The 26,291-nt window shown below is 37.2% G+C and overlaps 1 protein-coding gene across 6 annotated transcripts in view; it reads right to left on the minus strand.

The window, feature by feature from the left end:
- Window positions 1-537: 537 nt before the first annotated feature.
- LOC110827030 (uncharacterized) overlaps window positions 538-26,291 on the minus strand; it is a 66,801-nt gene continuing 41,047 nt past the window's right edge. For 5 of the 6 annotated variants that reach the window (XM_022058265.2, XM_022058266.2, XM_022058269.2 and 2 more), the window contains 10 exons: window positions 21,048-21,173; window positions 15,153-15,338; window positions 10,423-10,591; window positions 9,795-9,966; window positions 8,806-8,911; window positions 8,286-8,514; window positions 7,671-7,829; window positions 7,171-7,377; window positions 5,383-5,568; window positions 538-4,768 (listed from right to left, as the gene is read on the minus strand). In XM_022058265.2, the coding sequence (XP_021913957.2) occupies window positions 717-4,768; window positions 5,383-5,568; window positions 7,171-7,377; window positions 7,671-7,829; window positions 8,286-8,514; window positions 8,806-8,911; window positions 9,795-9,966; window positions 10,423-10,591; window positions 15,153-15,338; window positions 21,048-21,173 (5,592 nt within the window). In that variant the 3' untranslated portion in view covers window positions 538-716. The remainder of the gene's footprint in view (window positions 4,769-5,382; window positions 5,569-7,170; window positions 7,378-7,670; window positions 7,830-8,285; window positions 8,515-8,805; window positions 8,912-9,794; window positions 9,967-10,422; window positions 10,592-15,152; window positions 15,339-21,047; window positions 21,174-26,291) is intronic. The other variant, XM_022058268.2, reaches the window with a different exon arrangement.

The following is a 26,291-nucleotide window of genomic DNA, read 5'->3' on the forward strand; positions in this document are numbered from 1 at the left end:
TATTGACAGAGACCAAGTCCGGCAGAGACTAGTTCTGATAGGGATGGTTCAGATGTAGAAAACATTTCTTGAAATTTTTCGAAAAATCAAAAAATGCTGTAAATTGTGTGAAAAGCGCACAAAACCAAGTTTTCGAAAAATTCGGTATAAATGTATAAGTTGATATTCTTCAAATTTCTTTAGTTTTCTGCCATTTTTGGACATTTTTCTACATCTTTTGATTTTTCGAAAATTTTGACAATTTTGAAAAATATAAAAATCGTCATGAAAAGCGCGAATACATAAAAATTTGAAAACGTTCGAAAAATCAAAAAATGCTGCAAATTCTCTGAAAATCGCACAAAACCAAGAATTTACGAAATCTTCGAAAAAAATTTGAATGCGGAGTTTTTCAAATTTTTTTAGTCTTGTGCGCTTTTTGAACCGTTTCCTAAATTTTTTGATTTGTGCTAGTGCGTACTTCTATCGTAAGATTTTACACCTATATCGATGTTGCATTGATGTAAAATAACAAAAAACATTTAATTAAAACGCTGATACTTTTCTGTTAAAGTCATAATACTTTATTATAATAATTCTCTATAATACATGTTACTTTTGTAATAACGATGAATTGAAAAATTTATCTTTATGTTATTTAGAATTGCGTTGTAATAATGTTTACGAGATGCACATGTATTTCTTATATATAGAAATATTTACTTACATGTTTCTTCTCATGTGTTCTTACTAGCTGCCTTCCCATTCTTATTTACACAATCTGTTGAATAAAGCCCCAACTTTATGCCCAGTTCTTTGGGTTGCCTCAATGCGGGTCTTGGGGGAAACGGATCAAAGTTTGATTTTAATTTTGTAGGGCTACCAAGAACTGACGACTTGATGGGGGGCAAATAAACATGAATATCTTTACACTTCGCTGGCGAAACTGTAGGAGAATAAGATTTTTCTACTTTAATTTTTGACGAGGAACTGGAAAGAGTTTGATAGTTGGAATTCTCCTTTATACATTCTGACTTCACAGACGATGATGGATCATCTTTATCCCAACTTCGGGGTGAGAGATCCTTAGTCGTAAATCTCAACTCCGACGGTGATTTGGCAGAACGCGTGTACTGAACAGTATCTGGAACTTTTATAGAACTGTTGATTTCATACATTGGATTATACACACTGTTTTGGGTTCTATTGACGGCTACGGAAGATGATACATCACCTACAGATTTAAAGGAAGGCACAGACCGCTCGTTACGAGACGAAGCTGATGGAGAAGACAGATCTTGCCCGATTCTCATAATGCAGCCATCAATGGAACTTGAAGAATAGGATCGATTCAAAATCTCTGTGGAGGTGACGTCTGAAATTATCGTTGAATGAGGCCTGCCATGATTTCTTGTGGTGGTTCTATGAACTACATCCTGGATCCCACTGCTGAAGTCAGAGGATGAAGCTGAATCAGGACGGACGTGGTATTGAAAGTCTTCTACGAGTCTGCTCTTAAAAGATGGAGACGTCTGTAAATAATCTGCAGGTGTTATTTCACTTTTGGCAGACGAAGATTTGAAAACAATGTTATCAGAAGAATGGGACGCTGAATCTTTAGTATTCATTGATGATGGGGTTTCTCTGTGTTTAAAGTTATCATGTTCAACGTGGTCTGTGTTACATTCTTTCTCTATGTTCCATGATTTTGTCCTTGTAGGAGAATATTCATACCTCGAAATGCTTATGTATGGCTTTGAAGTGCTAAAATCTGACGTCTTAGTGGTATAGTTACTGCCAGCACATAAATCACGACTATCAATGGTGGATCTTATTGGCGAAGAATCGTCTTTCAGTTTACATTTCTCAACAGAATGACACAAATCTGGTGATGAATCTAAGGAAAACTTTGAAAAACTTGTAACAGTATCAAAGTCACTAGACGTCTTATCAACCGCGAGATGTTCAACTGTTTTGATGTCGCCGTCGCTGCCGCCACCATCGTCAGTACATTTTATAGGTGTTAACGCTTTCACGTCAGTTACTGGTATTACAGTAGGATCCAAAAGCTGTAAACTCTCCTTTTCACATTTTGAACTATATGAGCAGTAGGAAATCTGAGTTTTACGTTCAGGTAAATAGTTTTTAGGAAATTTAGGAAAAACACTGTCCACTGATGAAAACCTTTCCCAACTAGACTGAGTTGTCGATGGAGAATGTACTCTATCCAACTCCAGTTCTGTAGGTCTGTGTATCGTCCTTTCCGCGTGATGAACATTATCATCAAATGGGTATGAAGAATGGTCAGAGGACCCAGTTAATTCGGGATAATATCTGTCTTCAGATTGTAACAGAAATTTTTCATCCGTAGAAATTGACAATTTTGGAAGATACGAAAATTCTGTCTTTTGTTTAACAGTTTCAGAACTTATAGAAGACCCAGAATCTTCGTCAGAAAATCTAGTTAACTCTGAAGCAGTTCTGTCTTCGGATTGTGACAAAAATTGTTCATCCGAAGGAAGGGGCACTTGTGTAACATCAACAAGCTCTGTCTTCGGTTTAACGCTTCTTGAATCTATTGAGAACGCGGAATGTTCCTTGCTTGGAGCTTCTGAAGACATGGAGAATCTTACAGCTGATCTAGGCGATGACACGATGTTATTTTGTTTTGGTTTCGAGAAATTATATGCCTTCAGAAATTCCTCAGTCATAAAAGGAACCGAAGAGTCGCGAGTATCAAAACACTCTGCAGTTATAACTGTACCATCTTCTTCCTTCTCTTGCTGACAGCCCTGGGATTCCATGGACATCCCACCTTCTATTTGTGGATCTCGTGGGAAGACTTCAACGGCTTTATCACTTCTCAAAATGGAATGGATAGAATTTGGTGAATTTAACGACACTAAACTTGGTAATTTAACAGAAATGCCATGTTCTGGATTCGCAACTGCTAGAAAACTGTCAATTGAACCAGTTTTTGGCACATCAGTTACAGATCGTAGGAGTTCGTTTGATGCAATGTCGACATTTTCTGCGCTGGAAGATGTGGGGATGGAATCGGTTTCTGACGGAATGGTCGTGGTACCGCCACTAGTATCCTCTTCTGATACCTTACTCGGACGTCTTGTCTGGCATTGTAGAATTCTGTGGAGAATTTCTGAGTTCTCCTGGATTATCTTCAGCGCGCGCTCGCTATTCCTACGCCCAAGACTAATATTATGTTCGATATCTAACAGATTACTCATTTCTGCGTAGTCTATCTCGCTTACATCACTATCTGCAATGTCTTCTACTGTTACTGCTTGTTCCCTGCCCTGAAGTCTCTGGTTCAATTCAAGTAACTTTGAAATATTTTCACCATCGCTCACATTTACACTTGTATTCTCAAAACTCCCCAAATCCTGCAATGCTTCGGTACCAGCGGTATCACACTCTGCAACGTCACCGAATACCACGCAAGATGTATCAATCTCTGGTATCGATCGCTCTGTACATATCCTACAAATTTTAATTTCTGTCTTTAATTCTTCCTCAGTTTCATCATCACTTTCTCTCGTATCATGAAGCATCTTGGCGGGTGTTGATAAAAAGAAATCACCAGACTGCGGAGATAAAGGCGAAGTGCCGTGAATATATTGTCGTGTTCCTGTAACGGGGCTTTCTAATGAATCAACAGTACCCCAATGGTCCTTCTGAGTAATTCCTAATTTAAACGTGCCTTTCGACATGGAAGAATCGGTAATTTTAGCAGATGTGAGGTCTGCAGAAATGTTATCTGCTATTCTTTCTTCAGTTTTGCCTTCTACTTCCATTAATACTGAACCAGATGGGTACGCATCAGGATGTTTTATAAAATGTGTGTCAGATTCTACCTCATTAATTTCAACATATTTTTTTGTCTCAGAACCATAATGAATGTCTTTTTCTTCTCTCGGAATAATTTCATCATTATTACCTTCTTCACTTGCCTGCATTTTTAATTCAGATGTATGGAAAGATGAAAATTGTTCAGATGAAACTGAAGACTCGTCTAAGATACCAGTACGAGAAATATTATTTCCTACCGAAGACTCAGGCTTGTCTGATAATGACTGCTTCGAGTGGTCATGCTCGGAAACTGTGATAATCTCATTCAAATTCATTGTTTCATTATCTTCGGAAATTAACGGTTTAACATCATTATCTACAACGCTGAAATAAATTTCTGGTGTAGTCGCACAGACTGATATTTCCTTCAAAGGTGACAGCTTCGAGGCAGAAACGTTCGCAGCCGGTAAAGATGTTTCTCTTTGAGAAGTCAATTCAAAATTCTCCTTCAGCGCTGATGAAGATATAAGGTCATCTGTTGCAGATGTTGGAGAAATGACTGTTGTTAATATTTCTGTTTCTTTAGACGGTAATATTATTGTAGGTTTAGTGTCAGACACAAAAGATTCTCCTGACTTCGGTGGCACAATTGTGTTCTTTACGGGCGTCAGTGGCGAAACGCCGTTTCTAAGAGGTGATTCTGGAGTAGGAAGACCTGATCTATCTGCTGGAGGAAGGAACGGCAATTTTGTAACACTGGCCTCAGCGGTAGAAACAACGTGCGATGATGTGTCACTGACACTTGTAGGCTCCTCAGAATCGAAGTCACTCAGCCGGTCTGGTTCATCACACAATTCAGTTGATGTGCTACTTTTGCTGTCATCACTATCAGCATCGAGCTCTTTCCCAGTCACATCTGTCCCTAACTCTGGTTGTATGATTACTGGTACTGCTCCCCTCACTATAGCCTCCTGTCTGATCCCTGCCAAAAAAACAGTCATATACCATCAAGAACTTCAAAGGAGAGTCAGAAATCAGGTACGGTGGATTCCGGTTAATTGGGACACATCGGGACTAGAAAACTTTGGCCCAATTAAGCTACTGTTTATAGAATGAGCCTATGTACAGGATTTTGGAGAAGAAAATGCTGAGGAGATTATTTAAAATCAAGGAAGAGGACGTAATACAACAACAGGAAAAATATCACAATGAAGAGTTACATAATTTGTACTCTTCCTATATCAAAAAAGGCGACCTAAGTGGGACACGTAAAAAAACATGAGGAAATTATAAATAAATACGAAAGTTTGGGCAGGTTATCTCAAGGACCTAGTTGTAGATGGGAGTATAATATTGAAATGGCTCTTGAGAGAACGGGCGTGAACGTGAAGAATATATTCATCTGGCTCAGAACAGAATCGAATGGAAAGATTTTGTGAACGTAAGAGTTCGTTAAAAACAAAAATCTTCACAGGATCAGCAACTATCAGTTTCTCAACAAAGATCCTGTACTATAATGTTCATAAATTAACACACACACAAAACACTTTTCTGTATCCCAAGACGTAGACTTGTTGGTTAATTCATTGCTGTTACCTTGGATTTCTTCAGCGTCGACTGAAACGACACTTTGCACAACTGTCGCATCTAGCTGCGATCCTCTGCGCTGCCTCCTTTGCCCGGTGTCTTTCCAATGCAGTGTTTCTCCGCCCGACTTTTCTTCTTGCTGCTGCTGAATCTGCGGTGAAACCACTTCGACATTTGATGCCGTGATCAGTTGTCCTGTTGATAAATTTTATATGTCGTAACATCATTTTAGACGAACTGTATTGCTTTCGGACGTATCGCAACTACTTTGTGAAGAAAATTTCATGTTTTACCCTAGGTAAAACTTAAACTTGACAACACAGCGTACTTGAAAATCTACACTTGGCTTAAATTTAGGAATGTCGGTCAGTATTTGGGCATAGGAGAGAAGACGATGGGGCATGGAGTAAACTGCATAATGACGAGCTTAAAAATCTGTACTCCTCCCCCAGTATTGTCAGGGTGATTAAGTCGAGAAGAATGAGATGGGCTGGGCATGTAGCATGCATGGATGGTACAAGAGGTGTGCACCAGGTATTAGTCGGGAAGCCTGAGGGGAAGAGACCGCTGGGGAGACCTAGACGTAGATGGGAGGATAATGTCAGGCGGGATCTATGGGAGATAGGAGTTGAAGGAGACTGGATTTTGTTGGCCCAGGACAGGGACCGGTGGAGGGCTTTGGTTAATTCGGTGATCAACCTTCGGGTTCCCTAAGCCATCTAGTTAGTTAGCTAATGTCGGTCACTTAAACTGCTGGTTCTGGTAGTGTTCTGGTTGAAAAGTACATACTCCTAAGTTGAATAGCATCTACAATGAACTTATCACAACAGCAACAGCCTTAGCCAACTAACTAGCTGACTGACTCCAAGTAGCTCAGCTCAAGACATTCCTAACCTTTTGTGGAATTCAAAGGATCATTAATGTACATAAAAAATCCAGTCACCAGTCACTGACCTTAGCCTGATGCACCCTATTTCCTTAAGATATATTTTAATATTATTTCCCCATCTTCGCCTAGATCTTCTAACAGGTATCTTTCTTTCTGGTTTTCCAACCAAAATTTTGTATGCAAAATAACAAAGTTACAAACTAAAAAACTATGGCTGACGAAAAATCTGTTTCACTGTCCAAAAAAACTGTCATAAAAAATATGTGAATATGATACGAGATTAAGGACTCTTTAACCCTGTGTTTTTACACATCCAAATTACCATTTGCTGGAGAAATATTGATAGTACATCCTTCATTTTAGCACACTGTCTATCAGACCATTATCGTCTTTACTACACTACTTATTGTGTATACCAAATACCCAAGAAATACCAGAGGTCTGGTATCATTTAAGCCTTGAGCCATCAGTAAAGACAAACAGAAAGTGCGCAAGAATTTTATCAGTATTTCAGACGGCCCTGATGACGGAGGCTGCAAGGACCTCTGAACGTTGGTAAACTTCAAACAGACTACAGTATTGCATCCCACAAGGCAGCCATATTCATACTGACTGCTGTAAAAACTTGATATCCTACTTAATGGTGATATGGAAATTTCTTCGACTGTCTGAGAACTGAAATCCGTGACCGTTGGACTGCGCAAGTGGATACTGTCTCCATCTTCAGGGCTGAAGACGGTATTTTTCTCTGCAATGCTGGTATCTAGCTACGAGTACTCGTGGCATCACAACTCAGAAGACAAACATTGTTAATCTCAAATTTCACAGACTAAAAATATGAAGCAGTCTCTTAAGAAGTTTTTCTACACGTGTTTTCTATACGAAATAGGAGAAGCTGTGGCGTGTACCTTGAGGGGTGATGCGTTGTTGCTGACGACCCCTTTGCTGCTTAGGAGCAGATTTCAAGGTGATACTCGCTGGGGGTGGCACTGCTCCAGGGGGTGGACCACCCCTTCTACCCCTCACACTAAGTAGGGCACTCTTCCCCAAAAGCAGATGGTTCATGGCTACTGGAGTGGGAACTGATGGTCCCAACGGCTGTCGCGCACAAGCTGCTAAAGTAACAAAAAATATATTTCAATATTTTGAGAAATATATGTGAAAATAGTAAATAAATAAAAGATATTCCATGAAATCAGTGACAGATGAGTAATGTGGCAAAGAAGGGAAGGAACGCGACTGTGTGAGATGACACGGGGATATCTTTACAGCTCATGACCTGTCTTCTTTCTGTATTCCTATCACTATACTGCTGATAAGCCAAAAATAAATTAATTTACAATTATAAAGATAACGTCTTAGATTCAATTCAACTGTCATAATTAAGTAAAATCAATACAGTATTTACCAGTCAGAATGATGTGGGCTTGGCGCTGTCGCTCACGTAACTTGGCATATTGTTGTTTCAGTGCCGATATATCCAGTGCTAGCCGGTCCCTTTCAGGTGCAGTGCCGTAATTTAAGGTCGACAAGGGAGACGACGGTGACGAAGCTCGAGTCAAGGAATCTGGAATTCAATTATTTTAAATAATTAGAGTGAAATAACAACCTTTATCATATGGGACTAGGGGCCGGTCACAGTGGCCGCGTGCTGCTTGGTCGCTGGGACCGTGGGTTCGAATCCCACTCAAGCCATGGATGTCTGTCGCGTCTTTCTGTGTTGTGTTGTCCTGTGTACAGGTAGAGGCCTTGCGACGGGCTGATTACTCGTCCAAGGAGTCCTACCGAATGTCAACCTCCAAAAAGAGAGTAAAAAGCAGACCCCGCCAAAGAGGGACAAATGCTAAGAAAAAGAAGAAGATCATATGGGACTAGGGAATGGTTTATGGTCTTCATTCTGTGGTCAGTGATTTAGCAATATGCTAGTGCAACAGATGGCCATCTGGGTCACACAATTGATAAAGGTTAAAGGATTGTGATTTATTGTACAAATTTTAGATAATTCAAACTTTTACGAACACACCTTTTCTTCGTGGTGACCTGAAGACTGCGGATACACCATAGGCTGCGGCAACAGCTATTTTCTCATCATCCTCGTCTGTACCGTCATCGTCGTCATCCGAGTAGAACAGCCTGAGTCCTCGACGTGCTGCTGTGGACACAGTGTGAGTCCAGGGTGTGATATTGTACAAATATTTATCCCTCAGTTCTGGAAGCTCGGGGAAAGGGAATGGTGCGATGGTCACTATTGTCTGCAAGATACAAAAGTCAAGAGATAATGGATGAATTATACAGTTTCTAAAATGTGTCTCTTATTAAATATATATGAGTTTATGACATGAACGTGTCGATTACAGTTTTCTGCTTTGTGACAACACACAATCTTGTATGTCTCAAGATTTACTCGATAAATATCAATGTCACGGGGCTTTAATAGGCTCGAGGGACAACTTCATTTTTATGCCTCTTAATGTTCACTTGTCCAAGTAGTGAAATTATAGATTTTCAACATTTTAAATATCTCAGTGAAGTTTTTTTTATACCTTGATTAATTTATTTGTATCCATGAGTCCAAACTCAAGCATCTCTCGAGTCAGAACGCCCATGATGCTATAAAACTCATCAGCGCTGTCTACAGCCATGATGCGACTGCAAAATGAAACCAAATTCAATTTCCCTGGGAAATAATGTTTTAGTGGCATTAAAGATATACAATGTCCTCATGCTACAAGTTTATGCAGGTTAGGTTAGGTTAAAATCTTGGTCTAGAGTGCAGATATTCTGCCTGAAATTGTTCTCAGACCCTTTAGACAAATACCACATACTGTCTTTCATCATCTCGCATTATTCATTAAGAGAATACAGTAAACTCCTGATTATCTGAGGGAAGATTAACTGGACTGCGAATTAATCGGGGTCTATATGGTTTAAATTAAAATGAAAATTAATTTATAAAATCTGTAGTAAATTTTTAACATTTAAAAAGAAAGTAACGAATACAAAAACAACACATTATTTAATTTAGTAACAAAAAATAAATGTTGCTAAAACCTAAAGTTTATAACAAAGGAAACATTATTACTTTCAATCTTAATCCTGTATATGTTAGTTCTTTAACAAAGTTACAATAATTTTTCATTACAGTAACTGTATGTATGGTATTAAATTTTATATTAAATCCATTCTGTTACATTTTTGAAAATTTAAGTAGCGTATTATCTGTAAATGAACTTGTGTATTTGTTACATTTGCACGTCTTCAATTTTTGTGAATTGTCTGAGGTTTTGATTATCCAGGAAAATATATTTCTCAACCATCCCTGATAATTGGAAGCCTACTGTACAATAATTAATATATCTTATCAGTTGCATTAGGGGAAATTCCATAATTTTTTACTCTTCAACAAATATTAGTAGGATGATCAAACAAAGGGAATAAGACGAATGGGGCATCGGGAGGAGGAAAATGTATAAAAACATTTTTAAATCGCGAAGCCCTAATTAAAGATGAGCAGGACAGAGAAGTGACTTACTCTGCTAGCCCGTCCCAAATTGCCAGTGCTGTCCTCAGCAGAACCTCATTGCCCTCAAGAAAAATGAGATCCCATACACGCAGCACCGTCGGTTGTGGCAAGCAATTTGAAAACAGCGTAAGGAACCACTGCATTGTGAAAACGTTGGTCAGCGGTGGCTCGTAACTTGTCCCTGAAACGACGCTTAATTATCACCAGTAACACTACAAGTGCTACCACTATTAAACATTTCAATTATCATTTAGGAAACATCGCGGCAAAATAAAAATCGCTGTCTTCCGAGATGGCCGATATTGACCAACATTTCTAAGGAGCTTACAGCCTCAAACAAGAACAATCTAAGGATGATGCAACACTGCATTGCCATTTTCAAACTATTCACAATGACAACCTCAAATCTCATCACTGTGAAGTCGTTAAAACTCATGATTTATATACAAGATGTCCTTGTTTTAAATCCAGCTAGAATCCGAACTGCGATGGCTATCCCAAAAGAGGAACTTTGTGGTTCTCACTTCCTCAGGGCAAAAGTGCAATTGTGTCGCTACCCCTTTCTGCGACATGTTTCCCAAGTCAGCACTAACTAACAAATACTCTATTATATATATTCATAACTTCAATAGTTTACCAGTAGCACTGTCCCTGGTGTCATGCTGGAGTTGCTCCAGATGTCGGGACAATGTTGGCAGTCTTAGTCTCAAGAGGTCCCTGAACACAGCCATGTCAACAGACAATCCACGTAGATTATTTGCAAAGTAACTTTCTGGTAAAACTCCCTCTATCAGGTAGATCATCACCTGGAAGAAAATTATAAAACATTCTTTCATTTAAATAACTACAGAATGAAAAAAATTAGAAATTAATTAAATTTGGCACCAACATTATGGCAAAGGTGACTACTCCAAACACGTCTTCTTACACTGGTAATACCACCATGAGGTTGGATTATAATCACGCCATTAGCCATGATATTCTGGGCATATTTTGACCATACATAACCTAATATTGTTACTGCAGTAACTGTATGCATTTAATAACTCGAAAGGTGTTGAGAGGCTTTTCATAAATTTGGTTTGGGCCTTGTAAAAAAAGTAACAATACCATGCTCATAATTTTTAACTTTCTACACTCTGCAACACCAACGTGACAGATGATCTAAGTCATGAGACATTGATGACACCAAGTGAAGTCTTAAAAAATTCGATCACTAGAAAATATCGATTGTCCAAACGATCATTTTATGACCGATAAATAAATGTGGTAAATCAGCAAGTTTATCATCCACTTAGGAGCGCAACACACATTATTAACAGTAAGTCTCTGGAGAAACCAACTTACATTTACATTTATACGAGGTGGTTTTCCGGGCCGCTACAGCAGCGTTAATCGTCCTATACCAGTATAAGACCATGACAAAACACTTCAGCTTTAATGACACTGTTGGAATATCACAAGAACAAGGTTTATGTTGCGGGTAAGTGGTTCAGTTTAGACCACTTAACGAAGTATCGTCTCAAACCTTGCAAACAAACTTTGACACTCTGCTCCCGAAACGCGGGCACTTACGAATCAAGTAACTTCAATATATTGCAGCAGACTGTTCCACCACCACGACATGTAGTATGTGTGTTGTCCGCAAGAGCGAGGTCTCACATATTACCAATATTTTACACGTAAATTTCTGTGCTCGAAGGGACTCGGTGAAAAATCCCCAGCAAGCAGCGCAAAGATATCGGGAATCATCTGTGATGTCATCACTCAACCAGACACTTTTCGCATGCAAAATCACTGATTCAGACAGCCATGGCGTGAATTGCAAAGGTCATATTATCGACAAATCATCAAAACTGTTACACAACGCGTGCATTTTGGAGGACATTTATCTATGTTACGTTGAAGGTACATTTTATATTTCCCCTCTCATCCAGTTTTAAAAGTAATGGCTTTAGAGTAAAGGAGAAAAAATGGCTTTTATACATTGGAGGCATTTTTGTGGTGTGAAATCATCAGGAAATGGGGGAAAACAGCTACACATACTTCAGATATACCGAGAATCTCAGGAAGGAGAGAAATATTTCACTGAATGTTGGCAAACAGCTCTCATATATCACGGCAGCTTCAAGAGGGGATGGAGATAATGCTAGGTTGTAACGTTACTGGCTTCTGAGCTGTGATATGGAGGTAGCTAACGGGTAACTCATCTTCATATTTGCTTTATTTTATATGCATTTATTCCATGCGTCCTACATGCCCCGTCCATCTAATCCTCCTTGATTTAATCATCCAATAATATCCGGTGAAGTGTACGAGCTATGACGCTTGTCATTATGGAAAATTTTCCAGCGTCCTGTAATTTTATCCCTCCTAGGTGCAGATATTTTCTTCAGCACCTTGTTAACGCAAAGTAGACTTGATGCTGTGTCATTGCCTCTGACGTCAAAGCCCCAGTCTGCCACTACAGACTTCATTCGTTACCGACCTGAGATTTACAACATTCATCTAACTGCCACTAATGAACGGCGTCACATCCACTGCTAACAACTTCCGTGCACGGGTAGTGGAACTTGCCGTGTGAAATTAATTTAAGGCCGTAAAATCCTTTGCCAAAGCTTAAATGTCTTTTCTGTTTACGCAGCTCAGAAATTTGTTTTGCGTGGGTGTGATATGAGATATCAGGAAGAATATCAATTATAAGCATCTGAAAACAAAGTCCCCTGGAATATTTCTGGATAAAGATAGATAAAGTTGCTGGTCAGTTTAAATTTATCCAGAATTACCAAAAATGTAAGTCGAAAATAGATAAAAATGCATACAAAATTATGGGGAAATCACTTCGAAAACAAAGAAAGAAATGGAAAAACGCAATTAAGACCGATCTTAAGCAGATCAGTTGTATCTAATACCTTTCTCACACTGCCGAAGTAAATGGCCTAAAACGTTGGTACACCTGTTAACGTTCTTGGCTTGTTTTTTTTTTTTTAAAAAAAATACGCGGTTCAGGCCATAGACATTAACTGCATTTTTGTATATATGTATTTCATATGACTCTCGTTGTAAACAGCGACTATTTTCTTAAACTGGATTAACCAGTTAAACTTTGTAACGGTGAAATGTTGCGTTTTCTTTGCGGTACGAACTACACTGTTATATAGATTATATAGGTTCGGTTTTAAGGGTTAATAAATCAAATACACGTGAATTTTCGTATTAAAACCTGTTAGTATCTTCTATCCGTGATCATAATATGCTAATTCTTCAACATTTTCAACGTAGCATTAATATAATTCTGTAGAAGAGACGTCAGGAATTTTAAGCAGGTAACGATATTAGGCCTGACTCTTTTATCCTGTCGTATACAGTAAAGTTGATGCTGTTTTATGTCGTTTTGAAAAATTTGCATTATTCAATTTGATGTCTACGTCAGCATGTCGCCTGATAAATTAGAACTTCACGTGAAATTAATAATTTATGTTCTAAGTGATTCACGATAACAGAATATGTATAAAACTGGACCATTAACGCCTCAAGGTGAATTCTAATAAACATCAACACCAATTTTATTGAGAATCTTACATATTGACTTACGAAATAAAAGGTGAACCCTATGTAGATAATTTTTGTTTTATTACAAATGCAAGTTATATTGCGAATTTGTGACGCTAATTTAAATAATATATAAAAGATTAAGTTTTTACCTCAAAAAACATAACTAAACTCTGTTAATTCTAATAATGGTAAGAAACTCGTGTTAGTACACTCTGTGGACAAAATGTAGAGTTCCTGAACTGATAAAACAGGTGGTACATATAGTTACCACTGTAATACAAAGGGTTAAAACAACTTTCTGGTTGGATCAAAACATTCGTGACAAATTTTAAAAAAATAAGCGAATTAGTAACTGATCACAGAGACTGTGAATAATATATTACATTTTATTCAACAAACATTCTGTGATATTCAGTCGAACTAGACTGAATATCGACTCTCTTGAGGGTTGAAGTCTCGGTTAAGGAAATTAAGCTTGCAAAAAGGATAAGAGCTCTACACAAGGTAATGAAATGAGTACACAGAGCTGAATAAGAGCTTTATCTAATATTGTATAAGGGCATTATATAAATATGAAAAATACAATTTCCAACTCGGTTACATAAACATAAGAGACCATGAAATATAAAACGAGAGACGGAGTGTGGAGTAATTAGGAGGAATCAAAGAGCTGAAATTACAAAAGAGGTCTTAAGAATACAATTATAACCAAGAATAATGGAACGCTAAAAATATTAATACCTTTGTGTCGTTTTACACAGACGCCAAGTATTACAGAACAATTTAAAATCGTCTGTTAATCATCTTTGAAGATATTTAATATCCTTAGTAGATATCCTTATATAAGAAAAATAACAAGGATATTCTGAGGTTTTAAGGGCGATTAAATTGTAGACGGTGGTCTTCTGGGTTCTGACCTTCGGTAAATTTTTTAAACTTCTTACGAAACACTGCTAACCACCTACAATAACACATGACATTACATCAAAGACCACCACCGACATCTTTATCTCCACGAGAACCTCAAATATCAAAGTTTTCCCTTATAGTCATTTTACGTATTTTATTCATTTTAAACAGGCGTTTAAATATTTTATTCCTAATAAAAGACATTAAGCCCTGAACCATCAGGTGCTATTTACAGTAAAAACAACAAAATTAGTAAAAAACTTCGACAAAAATTAAGGTGATCAAATCAAGGAGGCTGAGAGGGACATGTAGCACGCATGAGCATAACATAAGTTCGAAAGCCTGAAGGGAGAATACCAATCGGAATACCTGTGAGTTGATGACAGGATAATATTAAAATGGATCGTAAGGACACAGGGATTGGGGTGGCGGTCTCTTATAAACACGGTTATAAATTTCATGTCCCGTAAAAGGAGGGTAATTTATTGACTCGCTGAGAGTACTATTTAACTTCCCAGAAATATTATCTCTGGAATTAAACATTAAAAATATGACTATCATAACGCGCAGATTTAAATAACTAAAAATGTAAAAAAAAAAAAATTTCGAACACAATAACATCTTAGTTTATGAGGGTAAAACACAGCAGACGTATCTAGAAACACACAAGTAATAACTTACATTATCATATCCCGAAAGACAAACTACTGGATTAGTATACTGCGCGCAAACCATCTGCGAGCCTGAACTACGTCACAGAAGCAGGGGTGAAGAACTTCTCCTCCTTCCCGTACCTCGGCTGGCTGGCCCACATCAGTCAATTGTCAATAAAGCTCGGAGACATCTTGCGACGGGTATAAGAATCATGGGCAAGGTAGTACAAGACTTCGCTGGCTCACTTACCTTGACCGAGTCAGTCTCGGAGCGGTCCATTACTTGCAGGATGAGAGCGGCCAGCATATTGAAACCCTGGCAGTATCCCACAGCCTTGTTCCAACGCGCGTAAGCCAGAAGAACTCGTTTGAGCAGCGCCTGGTTTTCTTCAGCGGCAGCCCCACAAAACAAAGAACAGCCAGTTCGGTGCAGGTCCTGTGAGACACCAAAATCCTTTGTTACCTCAACTGAAATCACGTGATACGAGCTTAGTTCATCTGAGCGACACCAGATGTTTCCTAGGTTTTCAAGGCGGTGAGTCCGAAGATGGATTCTTCTGGGTTGTAGCGCCGTGTATTCTGGGAGAAGTTTACCAAGCCCTGATGGTGGAGGCAGCAAGGACCTCTGAAAAGTTGATAAACTTCTACCTTTAGAAGCTTCCTAGGTCAGTGCATTAAGGTAAGCCATTCTTCATTAAAAGCTACGAACAAAAGTTACCTACAGATAATCCTTAAATTGAATTTAAATAAATACAGTGACTGCATGAACACTAGATTCAATTGAATCAGGTCAGGGTCTAATGGCGGACTCTTGTAAACACGGTAATGAAGTTTGGGGATTTTATACAAACTCTTCATGAATTCCTCTGCTATATTCTTTCCAAAAACATTCGTCTATAGCAGCATTCTCTTGCTGAGACACATGAGATAAACACATGTATACATAAATATTATCCCATAAGGTTCAAAATCCCTTAACATTATCATTACAACTGTTAAAAATAACATACACATTCGTAAATATTATCCCAAGGCTCAAAATCCACCAACAGGAAATGATCACCAACAGAACTTACATAAACATAGACATATTCACATTTTTGATTTCAAAAGTTGGTAATCTTTCATCCACATCCGTATCCTATCGGCTCTTGTTTAAAACGAATACAAGCACTCTTGGTTGTAGTACGACAGACGCCTATGTGACGAGTGCATGCATAGTGCCTGTATAAATTATTTAGGGGAGATTGCACGTGCGTGTATCGGTATAATCGAGCTGTAGTGTTTTCGGGCACAGAAATCACGTAAATGTTAACATATCAGAAAGCCAAGCTTGCCAAATACAGTACTCAGAATGTACCCATATCGAATTCCTGTCAGATTACTCATCTTACGATACATAACCTCAACTGAAAAAATATGATTTTATTCGGGCTGTCACAAACTACGCCGGTTTTATGAAACCAAAAGATAAGACCGTGTTAAAAAGAGAAGGTTTCCTTTTTGGGCAGTTTTGAGAATTTTATTCCAAAGTGGCTAACATAGTTAAAGACTGATTGTTAATCTGTTTTCAAAACACGGGATTCAAATTCGAGTTACAGAAGTTTTGGAACATTCCGTATTAAACCAGTGTATAAAGTGATGTAGCCTAAAAATATAAAATTTCACCCCGTCACAGAATCTTACGAAAGACGACATATACGTGCACGGATTAACTGATATGACGCAGTATGCACTCGATTTTAGAGGAAACGCCTATCACATAATCCGAGATGGATGCCAGCCAATGTTACACGATGTCATAACTACTGGCGTTGTTATGACACGAGTTATTTTGCTGTCTTTCACTTGAGGAAAGTTTAAATATTAAAAATAAAATTATCTCTGACAACAGATTACGAAAGTTCAACACCGCCAATTCTCAAGACTTGATACGAACCTGGGACACTTCCATACAACCCCTCAACCCCATAACTTATTTATCTTAATATTATCTTCCCCTATATTTCTCAGTCGTCTCAAGAGTTATATAATTTAATGATTTCAGGTTCTCAAGGCATCGAGTATAAATTTGTTACGATCATCCTGATGATGGCAGTAGGAAGTACATCCGAAACTTCCTTAAACCTGTACGAGATTACATGGCGCAAAATCTCAGAAGATAAAAAACATTATTCCCAGAAGTGTTTTTTCCGAGAAATTTCCAAACAAAACTTCTACAAATATTTTCTCCTTCATATTATCCATATATCCAGTTCATTCAAATCTCCTACAATTTACTAGGTGACGTATATAATAGATCGAGATACTTTTTATTTAATACGTAATTGAACACTTACACCTTTTTTGACTGCAGTATTTTATTGAGTTTTCATACACTTCTAATTTATGTTTTCTCCTCAAAGAGCCCACGTTTCACACCCACACAAAACAGGCACAAAAAATTACGAATTACAAAAAAAATACAACATTTTTAGATTCAGGTCACGGCGCAATACCACAAAGAAAAAAAATATATCCCACCTATTACGAGTTCTGAATGTATAAGACGTTGTAAGGATCGTAAATTTGGTTGCTTAGCTGTTACGTGCTACAACAGACACGTGTAATTTTAGCGCGCGACTAGATTAGATTTATTTTCACAGCGAAGAAAGTGCCCCACATCAGAGGGGCAGGTGCCATTATACACAAACTGTGTAGCGTAACAAATTATCATTAAGTAAAACGTCTCTACTTGTACCAGACAGAACTCGAAAGTGCTTTGGAACTAATTAGTTCCACGAAGCAGAGCCCATCTTGAGAATCTAACAACAGATGGCTCACACAATCAAGAAATCTCTGTCCTTTACAGAACAAAAAGGTTTATTACCTTGTTCAAAAAGCCAGATGAATCCAATCCACATTACCAATTCGTGTTTCCGGAAATACAATTTTAATATTATTCCCCATCTACGCTTAGGTCTTCTAAGTCAGTGGTTTCAACCTGGGGTACGCGTACCCCCGGGGGTACGCGAAGACATCTTAGGGGGCACGTGAAATTTAAAAAATATATATATTATTTTATGATAAACACTGAATAATCAGTAATGTAATTTATTTAATTTATTTCAGATGTAGATTATATACTATGTATAACTTGAATTATACACCAACAACTTTGGGGGTACAAAGTTGAAGAGAAATTATATCTGGGGGTACGCGAACAAAAAAGGTTGAATACCACTGTTCTAAGTGGTCTCTTTTATCTTCAGACTTCCATACCAATATTTTATACGTATTTCTTATACCATTCGTGTTACATATTCCGTCCATCTCGTTTAGAAACTAAGGTGATATTATATATAACACAGAAAGACATTTTCAAAATCCAATCTTCTGCGAATTTTCGTAGATGCATAAAATATAAGCGACACCAAATCTATTTTTAGATTTTATAGTCTTCAACAACGTGGAAGTTATGTGAAAAATACGACAAAGCAGTAATTCAAATAGCTATAACGATACGGCATTAACAATTACGAGGTTATAACTAAACATTCAGGTATGAACAAACACCTCTGAAACGTCGGCGAACTTCTACCAATGTCCAACACCGCCATCTTCTGGATTATAACAGCTCGGAAAGGTTTTATAACAATATGAAATTTATTAAACAGTTGATCATCTAACAGCTGACCACGGGAGACAACCACGAAATAAATAATATTTTTCCAAGTAAATTTTATAAATTAAACATCTGCTGGATGAAAAATAAATGTTAATATTTAACAAAAGTACTCACAAAAGACAGTGTCACATTAACCTGTTAAAAACTAAAAGCATCAGAGCTTACTTTACAACTGGTGATACAGAACAATCAGCTAAAAAGCAACATTACAACACATTCATTTCTTTCGCGCCGCCCTCCCGAGAGACGAGACTTCATTGATTTAACCCGCTCATGAACGTTAGTTACCTACAAAACGATGCATCTCTAACACACACGCGGACAATTACAAGGCACAACTAACAGCTCGCTCCACAGTTGGCAGGCACTTTGTCCAAACGCCTGACGACAACTTCCGGAGGAACAAAGTTAGCGGAGATTACAACAAGACCAACTCATGGATAAAATAACATTCTAAAAAAGCGGTATTCGTTCCATTTATGTTTCGGGCATTAATAATGAGAAGCCCATAAACGCGTCACACCAAACTCCAGCCTTACCTGTTTCCTTTTATACGAAACCAAGATTAAATAATACGTAAGATATAAAATACAACATCTTTATTATTTATATTCACACAAATCTTTTACTTCCAGAATAAATTATTGATTAATATACACTTTATATGTAGCGGTATTAGTTTTCCAACAACACGCTTGTATCTGATACATAAAATCTTCAAGGCTAAAGACTATGCAGTCTCAAAAGCGCGTTTCGAAAATTTTTACACTTTTGATCTACGCGGTTAGCCTGACCACTGTGTTAATTACTCCCTCAGAGTAGAAACGCTGAAAAGGTTTTTACATTATACAAGTTTTATGCTTTTAAGTACTTAAAATACCCTTTTACGCTGACACCGTAAATGGGGATGTCATTAAACGTGAAGAAATTGCTTAGCTTTCAGTAGGGATATGAGCAGACATGAACAAGAGTTTCTAGGAAAAATCTCGACCTGGAATAACAGCTAAAATAAAAAAGAGAACTGCTTATAGAATCTCTGGTGAGATAATTATTCACTCACATGGAACTAAGCATTCACAACGATTTCATCTGTGACTGAGAAACTGTAACTTCCTTTCGTTAACTCCTTAAAACCAAGTGGTAACTATACGTACCAACTGAAAAAAACAACAAGAAATCATTACGTATTTGTAAATTTCGCAAGATTTTTCATTACTAATTCAGAACAAATCTACCCTCGGGGTTCAGATATTTAAAAAAAAATCAACTTTTATTTTTAGAAGAACGACTTTAGATATTTTATGTATAATTTACCTTTTATTTTCAGGAAAAATCTTGCATGAATGAGTCTTTTGGCTGGTAAACGAAAAAAAAAATTAACGTCCAGTTTAACGTGACATTTTTTTTTAACTCATGCCTCTGACGTCAGAGACGTTGCGTGCCTAGCTGGTCGCGAGTGGGCAGATGTAACTAGCTAGAGGCTAAAGGATTCAGATGAATGGTCGCGGGAATGAGCGAGTACGGATAAGCGAGAGATGTCTGCAGTCTAACAAAGAACTGCAGATAATTAAATAGAAAGTACAGTACTGCCACACGCCTTCACAAAACACTAGACGTAGACAGCACAGAAATCTTTAAAAGTCAACTGGTCGCTTTTCTGTTAATAATCGTGTAATGTATATGACAAAAACATAATAATAACTATTATTATTGAAAAAAAATTAGTAAGCAAAGTAAACCAAAGCTGTCTCGCTACGCGCCATGTATGTACTTAGGTGGAGAGCAGTATAGCTCCTAAATATCCTAGTAATGGACTCGTTAGATTAAACCACTGTTCTAAAACCGTTATCGATTATAAATGTCATGTGTAAATGAACGTGATCTTCAGCACATTTTTTCAGAATAATTATAAAACGAATGTAACTGACATCCGCTAAAATATCAATATTAAATAGTAACATAACTGACTCTAATAATAAGCATTGTAAAATTAAATATTAATATAGCGTAGCTAAGTGCGTGTGATATTTTTAAATGTTGCGTCATAGTCTGGTAGAATATTACAGGTGTTTCGCAGGTACTTCTGTCTTCTATCATCAGGGCGGTAAGTCAGCAATAATTTCTGAAATGTCAGTAAATTTCTATCGGACTAAAACTCGCTAAAACCCGGTAAAGACTTCTTCAATTAACTAAATGTCTTGTCGACAGGATAAAGTTTATAATCACAATACAAAGACGGCTGATACATCCTTGGAAAAAGTTGCAGTGTTAACAAACATATTTGTCAACATCAAAATCGCACTCATGAAGAAATTATAAAAAAATATACGATAAAATACGAGACGGTTGCGCCTTAAAGTTGCGGCAACTTCTCCGACACTGTTGTGTGGCGGGTTGCCGATACACCAGAGCTAAAGGCGCAGATAAGAAGCAGAACAAATATCTTTTTAAAATTTAAAGCGGACAAAATTAACTCACCTTGACAATCTGAACTCCCAGTTCTTCGTCGTCTGGATTGGTCCACTCGTTGAAACAAAATTTCTCCGCGTGAGTCCAGTCTACACCCCGCGACTGGAGATGTTTCTCGGCTACAGTCAGCCACAACTGCAGGACACAAGAACAAATTAACGGGTACTCTAATTTTCATGCCGCGTACATAAAAGTCATGAGCGAAGCAATTTTACGTGATTCATATCCAAAACTACTCCACGGATTTATATTATACCTGGTTCGATTCCATACAAGGGCAGGGACTTTACTCTTTGCCACAACGCACAAATCATCCTCGTATCCAGCGGATACAAGGGGTTCCTTACCCGTGGATAAAGAAATTTACAACCTACATCTACTTAGTGTTGAGGTTATAAATACGCGGAGATATACGTCCTTTCCTCATAAGTCTTTATGGCGTAGTGCTTAATTACGCAAACATGTTACGTAAATTTGATTAATCTTCGTGCGTTCCAAAAGTAACTACACAACATAAAATACTCTATTAATGTTATCGACATTTCTGAAGAAATAAATACAGCGTTATTTTCATGTCACCCTATAGAGTTTCCAATGAGATTTAAACTGTTAACGTTAATCATATTCTGTTTTAACTTCCGAAGTTAAAAATAGAACGAAATTTACCGAGTGTCTGTCCTAGCGAAGAATAACAGGAAATAATGGTCTCGAGTAGGAAATAAACTTTCGATTGGAAATTCACTCTCTCTTTCTGGTACCTAACCCAACCTATACGGCACCAGTACCAGATATTCCGCAGTATTACTATTGGAGATATTCAGCCCGGTCTTTGTCCTCAAAAATCCATGTTTGACACGTTCTGAAATTTAAATTTCCCACGGCGAAGGTTACGTCGAGTAGTCTGGTAAAAGTTTACCGAAATTACAGAAATACTTGTTGCTTTCAAGATCAGGACGATGATATCCTGAAGATGGAGGCATCAAGGACTTCTGAAACGTCGGTAAACTTCTACCAGACTACACGGCGCTAGGACCCAGAAAACCACAATACTCATTTAGACAAACATTAAGAAATTACATCAACACAGACCATATCAATATATCAGATATAAAACGTTAAAACAAAACAAAAATATATTAAAATAAACAATCCTATTTCAGTATACGTAGCAGTTAGAATAGATGAGCAAATTTTATCAGTTTTATGTAGGGGTAAGTTATTTTAGTACGACGTAGTATATCGGGGACTGAGATTATCTACATCACCAATATAAACGCAAACAAGAGACAAAAACTGTACAATACCTCGAGTTATTTCTCTACAGTCAGTTTGCGCTGATAAAGTGTATAGTTTACCATATTCATTACACGCTCCCTTTATAGCTAACAGATGTAACTGAGTCGAACAGACACAAAGCTCTTGTCTGAGTAGTTACACAGTCAAGTTACGCGTTGAACCATCTTCGTGTAGTAAACACTCAAATAGCTGAAATACTAGTGAAATAATTTCCCTTGAAATTGCACATCACATTTATACACTCTAAACTAAGCAAGTCTCTCAGTTACCTGCAACTTTATTCATATATTAGCATAGCGTATCCCGTCAAATTTGATATAAATTAAATTTCTCTGTTGAAAATTAACACAATTCATTTCAGAATTATCCTTAAAAATAAAAATTGAGTACAATATTATATGATTTAAAACAATTAAATTAAATGTTAAAATATATATTTATTTTCACAGTCTATACACAAACGTTATAATTAAATGATGTTAAAATTATATAATATTAAAACATTATGTAGTATAAAATATTATATTTTGGCGCTTTTTATCGTGAATACGATTTTACATTATTTACATTATTATAATGTTTTAATATTATATAATTTTAACAACATCATTTAATTATAACGTTTGTGTATAGACTGTGAAAATAAATATATATTTGATCAACACAAACATGACGCGTTTAAGCTACAAATTAAATGTTAAAACATTTACAGTCGCCACCGTCAGAAGTTAGTTCCAATTTTTTCCGCATCGCACAAACAGCGCATTCGTCTAGCCGAGCGTGACGGACACTGGCTATTATATAGAAGATACATATAGAATAACATCTGGTGTCAACATTTAATTGAAAGTATCATGGAAACCCATGAAATATCTGTCTGGATGGATAACGTTACAGTGGAGATACAGAGGACGCATGTTAACATTTGCGGCTGACGCCATATTTATTCTGTCCAAGAAAACAAAACACACACTGCAAGTATGGAAGCCAAACAGCTGAAGGCACTGTGCAGAGTCGAGGAATTTGATTACAGGCGCAGAAGGAAAGCAAAAGTTACAATCTAAGATGGGATCACACAGTTTTATCCCCTTCGTGTAGCACTGCAAACTTTACTTTCATCTGGAAGGGAAATTATATAAAAATATTCCCCGCGTTACGAAAACATAACCCACAGTCAGGCGTTTTCAAAGCAACATACTGAACATATATCGTGCGATTCCATGTTCTCGAGGAGGGAATTATGAATATGGCTGTCTTATGGGTTACTGCGTCTAAAAATTTACAAAAAAAAAACATTTCAGAGGAACTTACCGTCTCCATCATCAGTATAATCATATCCCACTATATCGTATGTTTCCATTTTCCAAAACCAATACAGACACGTATCAACTTGAAAATAAATTACATAATTGTTTTCTAATTAAATTAAGGTTACAAACAGCACTGTGTAGTCTCGTAGAAGTTTACCGACGTTTCAGAGGTACTTGCTGTCTCAATCATCGCCCTGATGATGGAGGCAGTAATAACCTCTGAAACGTCGGTAGACTTCTACCAGACTACAAGGCGCAACAACTCAGAATACATCCATCTTAGTTATTTATTTATTTATTTAGTGTTCTGTCTGACGACAGGTCCATATGAACAGGATCCTTCCATCCTTTTCTCGGACTGGGACCTGTTCATATACGTTCTTGGCAGATGATCCAGAAGTGGTTTGCCATTGCCTTCTTCTGTGTGTGAATGGAGTAATTGTTGGGATGCCACGGAGGAAAACTCCGTGTTGCCTAGACCACGGCCTTGCCCAACACAAATTATAAATTCGGGCACCGCCGGGAATCGAACCCGAGACCCCAGGATTACAAGGCCATCGTTCTATCCGCTAGACCACCGTGACTATCCATCTTAGTTACAAAAAAAAAAAAAAAATGTTGTAGTTATGCCCTTCTTCAACTCGTATCTTTCCTGAAACAGAGATTCTGGGAAAATGGCAAATTATCCCGACATAAACCCCCCCCCCCCCCCGCTATCCCCTAAGTATCACTCACATCTCTTTCCCGTATGATTCCTGTTCTAGTTTCCCGTAATGTCAGACACGTGATAGAAGTTCGCAATCACGTATCTGCTCATCCGTAAACACACAACCGATACATTCTTTGTGATTGGGTGTTTCGAAAACGCAGATACAGTTTACATTAAAGCACATCGATAAATCAAATTAACTTATTTGGAAACCGTTTCTGTAAACTTCACGACGGACTATAACAACGTGCTAAACAACACATATATATATATATATATATATATAAGGTAGTATATTTGCGTCATATTGTGAATTAGGTTAATATTTTAATATTTTCCGTCAAATCACAATTTTTAATAAGATAATAAAATATAAAATATTTAAAATATCATTTCACGTTCCGCATCGAATGATCGATTTACAAATTGGAACGTCTCTTACGACATGTTTCGGTTATATTTAACCGTCCTCAGGTATTCAAAATTGTGATTTGACGGAAAATATTATATATATAAAAATAAAATTACATATTTATACACAGCAGTAATGCTACGTCCCAATGCATTATACGGAATGTGACGATAAATTTTTTTACGACACTCGCTAACCATAAAATAAATAACTATTACATCAAGGACTCGGCAGTGGGGCCAACTGCGAAAAGAAGTAACACGCAGTAACTTTGACTTACTATCGTAATATTAAACTGAGTAATTACCAAATGACACTTGTAATAAAACTTGAAGATTAAACACAGCTTATAGCTCGTAATTGAACACGATTATATGCTGGTTCAAAGCTGAGAAATAGAAAATTAATTGGAATTAATAAGTTTCATAATTCAACAATCACTGAGTATAACCTATATTTGTTCTCATGGTATTATATTTTGTGCAGGGGACATAATTCCAATGGTTTACCGACATAATTGCCTGCTATGTGTAATTAAAGTTTATGACTCATTACCTTTATATTGGAAAATTAAATTGGAAGTGTCATTACACTCAAGGGTGTTAGACTGAACATGACAAACAAATGTACACACGCGTAAAATAAACTGAATAAAAATATGAAGAGATTACAATAACTTTGTACACTTAATTATTATGAATGTGATTTCCATATTATTACCGTGGTTAAAACGACACCAACCCTTTAATACCAAAGCTTATCTGCGTAATATTTAATAATTCAGTTCGTACCGAAAAGAAAACACAGTACTTCACAATTACAAAGATTAATTTGTTAATTCTGTTCAAGGAAATAATCGGTGTTTATTCTGGTAATCATACGAAACATATAAACACAAAATGAAGGGTTACCGACTGTTAAAGCAGGTGGTACATATAGTTACCACTGCGTTTTAAAGGGATAATACGCATCTGTACCGGATATAAAAGTTAATGGATACGTCGATAAGTCGTCTTCTTAACCCTGTCACTTGACATCAAAATTTGTGCTGTGTTTTTACCTATATCAGGGATAATGTGTAGTGTTGGAAAAATATATCGGAAGGAGACAATCCCAAGAAAGTTTTCTTCAAAGCTGATTATATGTTCAGGAAAACTTTAGACTTAAATAAAAACTTTCATGGCTCATGAAATTTTAAAAAAAATTTCTCTAGAGATCAGCCAAAGTTGAGTCAAATACCAACTTTTCAAAGACTAGCTCTGTCTCCATCATCAGGGTTAACTTTAAAAGTTAGCAAAAACTTATACTGACGCAGTTGTGCGCCTGTGATATATTTAAAACTATTAACAACAGATAATAAGCATTAATCGAGATACAACACGCGATAGGCTAATCATCACAGCGCATGCTAGAAATTTGGGGTTTTGCCCTTCGTTTCTGAAATCCCCCCCTTTCGGAACAAACAATTTTTGGATTGGGCGCCGTTCTTGTATCGTGCTTAATTTCCGAGATACACAAACAACCAT

This window comes from Zootermopsis nevadensis, unplaced genomic scaffold (genome assembly GCF_977971745.1).
Source record: "Zootermopsis nevadensis isolate Lab colony 2312 unplaced genomic scaffold, Znev_1.0 Znev_ptg000031l, whole genome shotgun sequence".
Lineage (NCBI taxonomy): Eukaryota > Metazoa > Arthropoda > Insecta > Blattodea > Termopsidae > Zootermopsis > Zootermopsis nevadensis.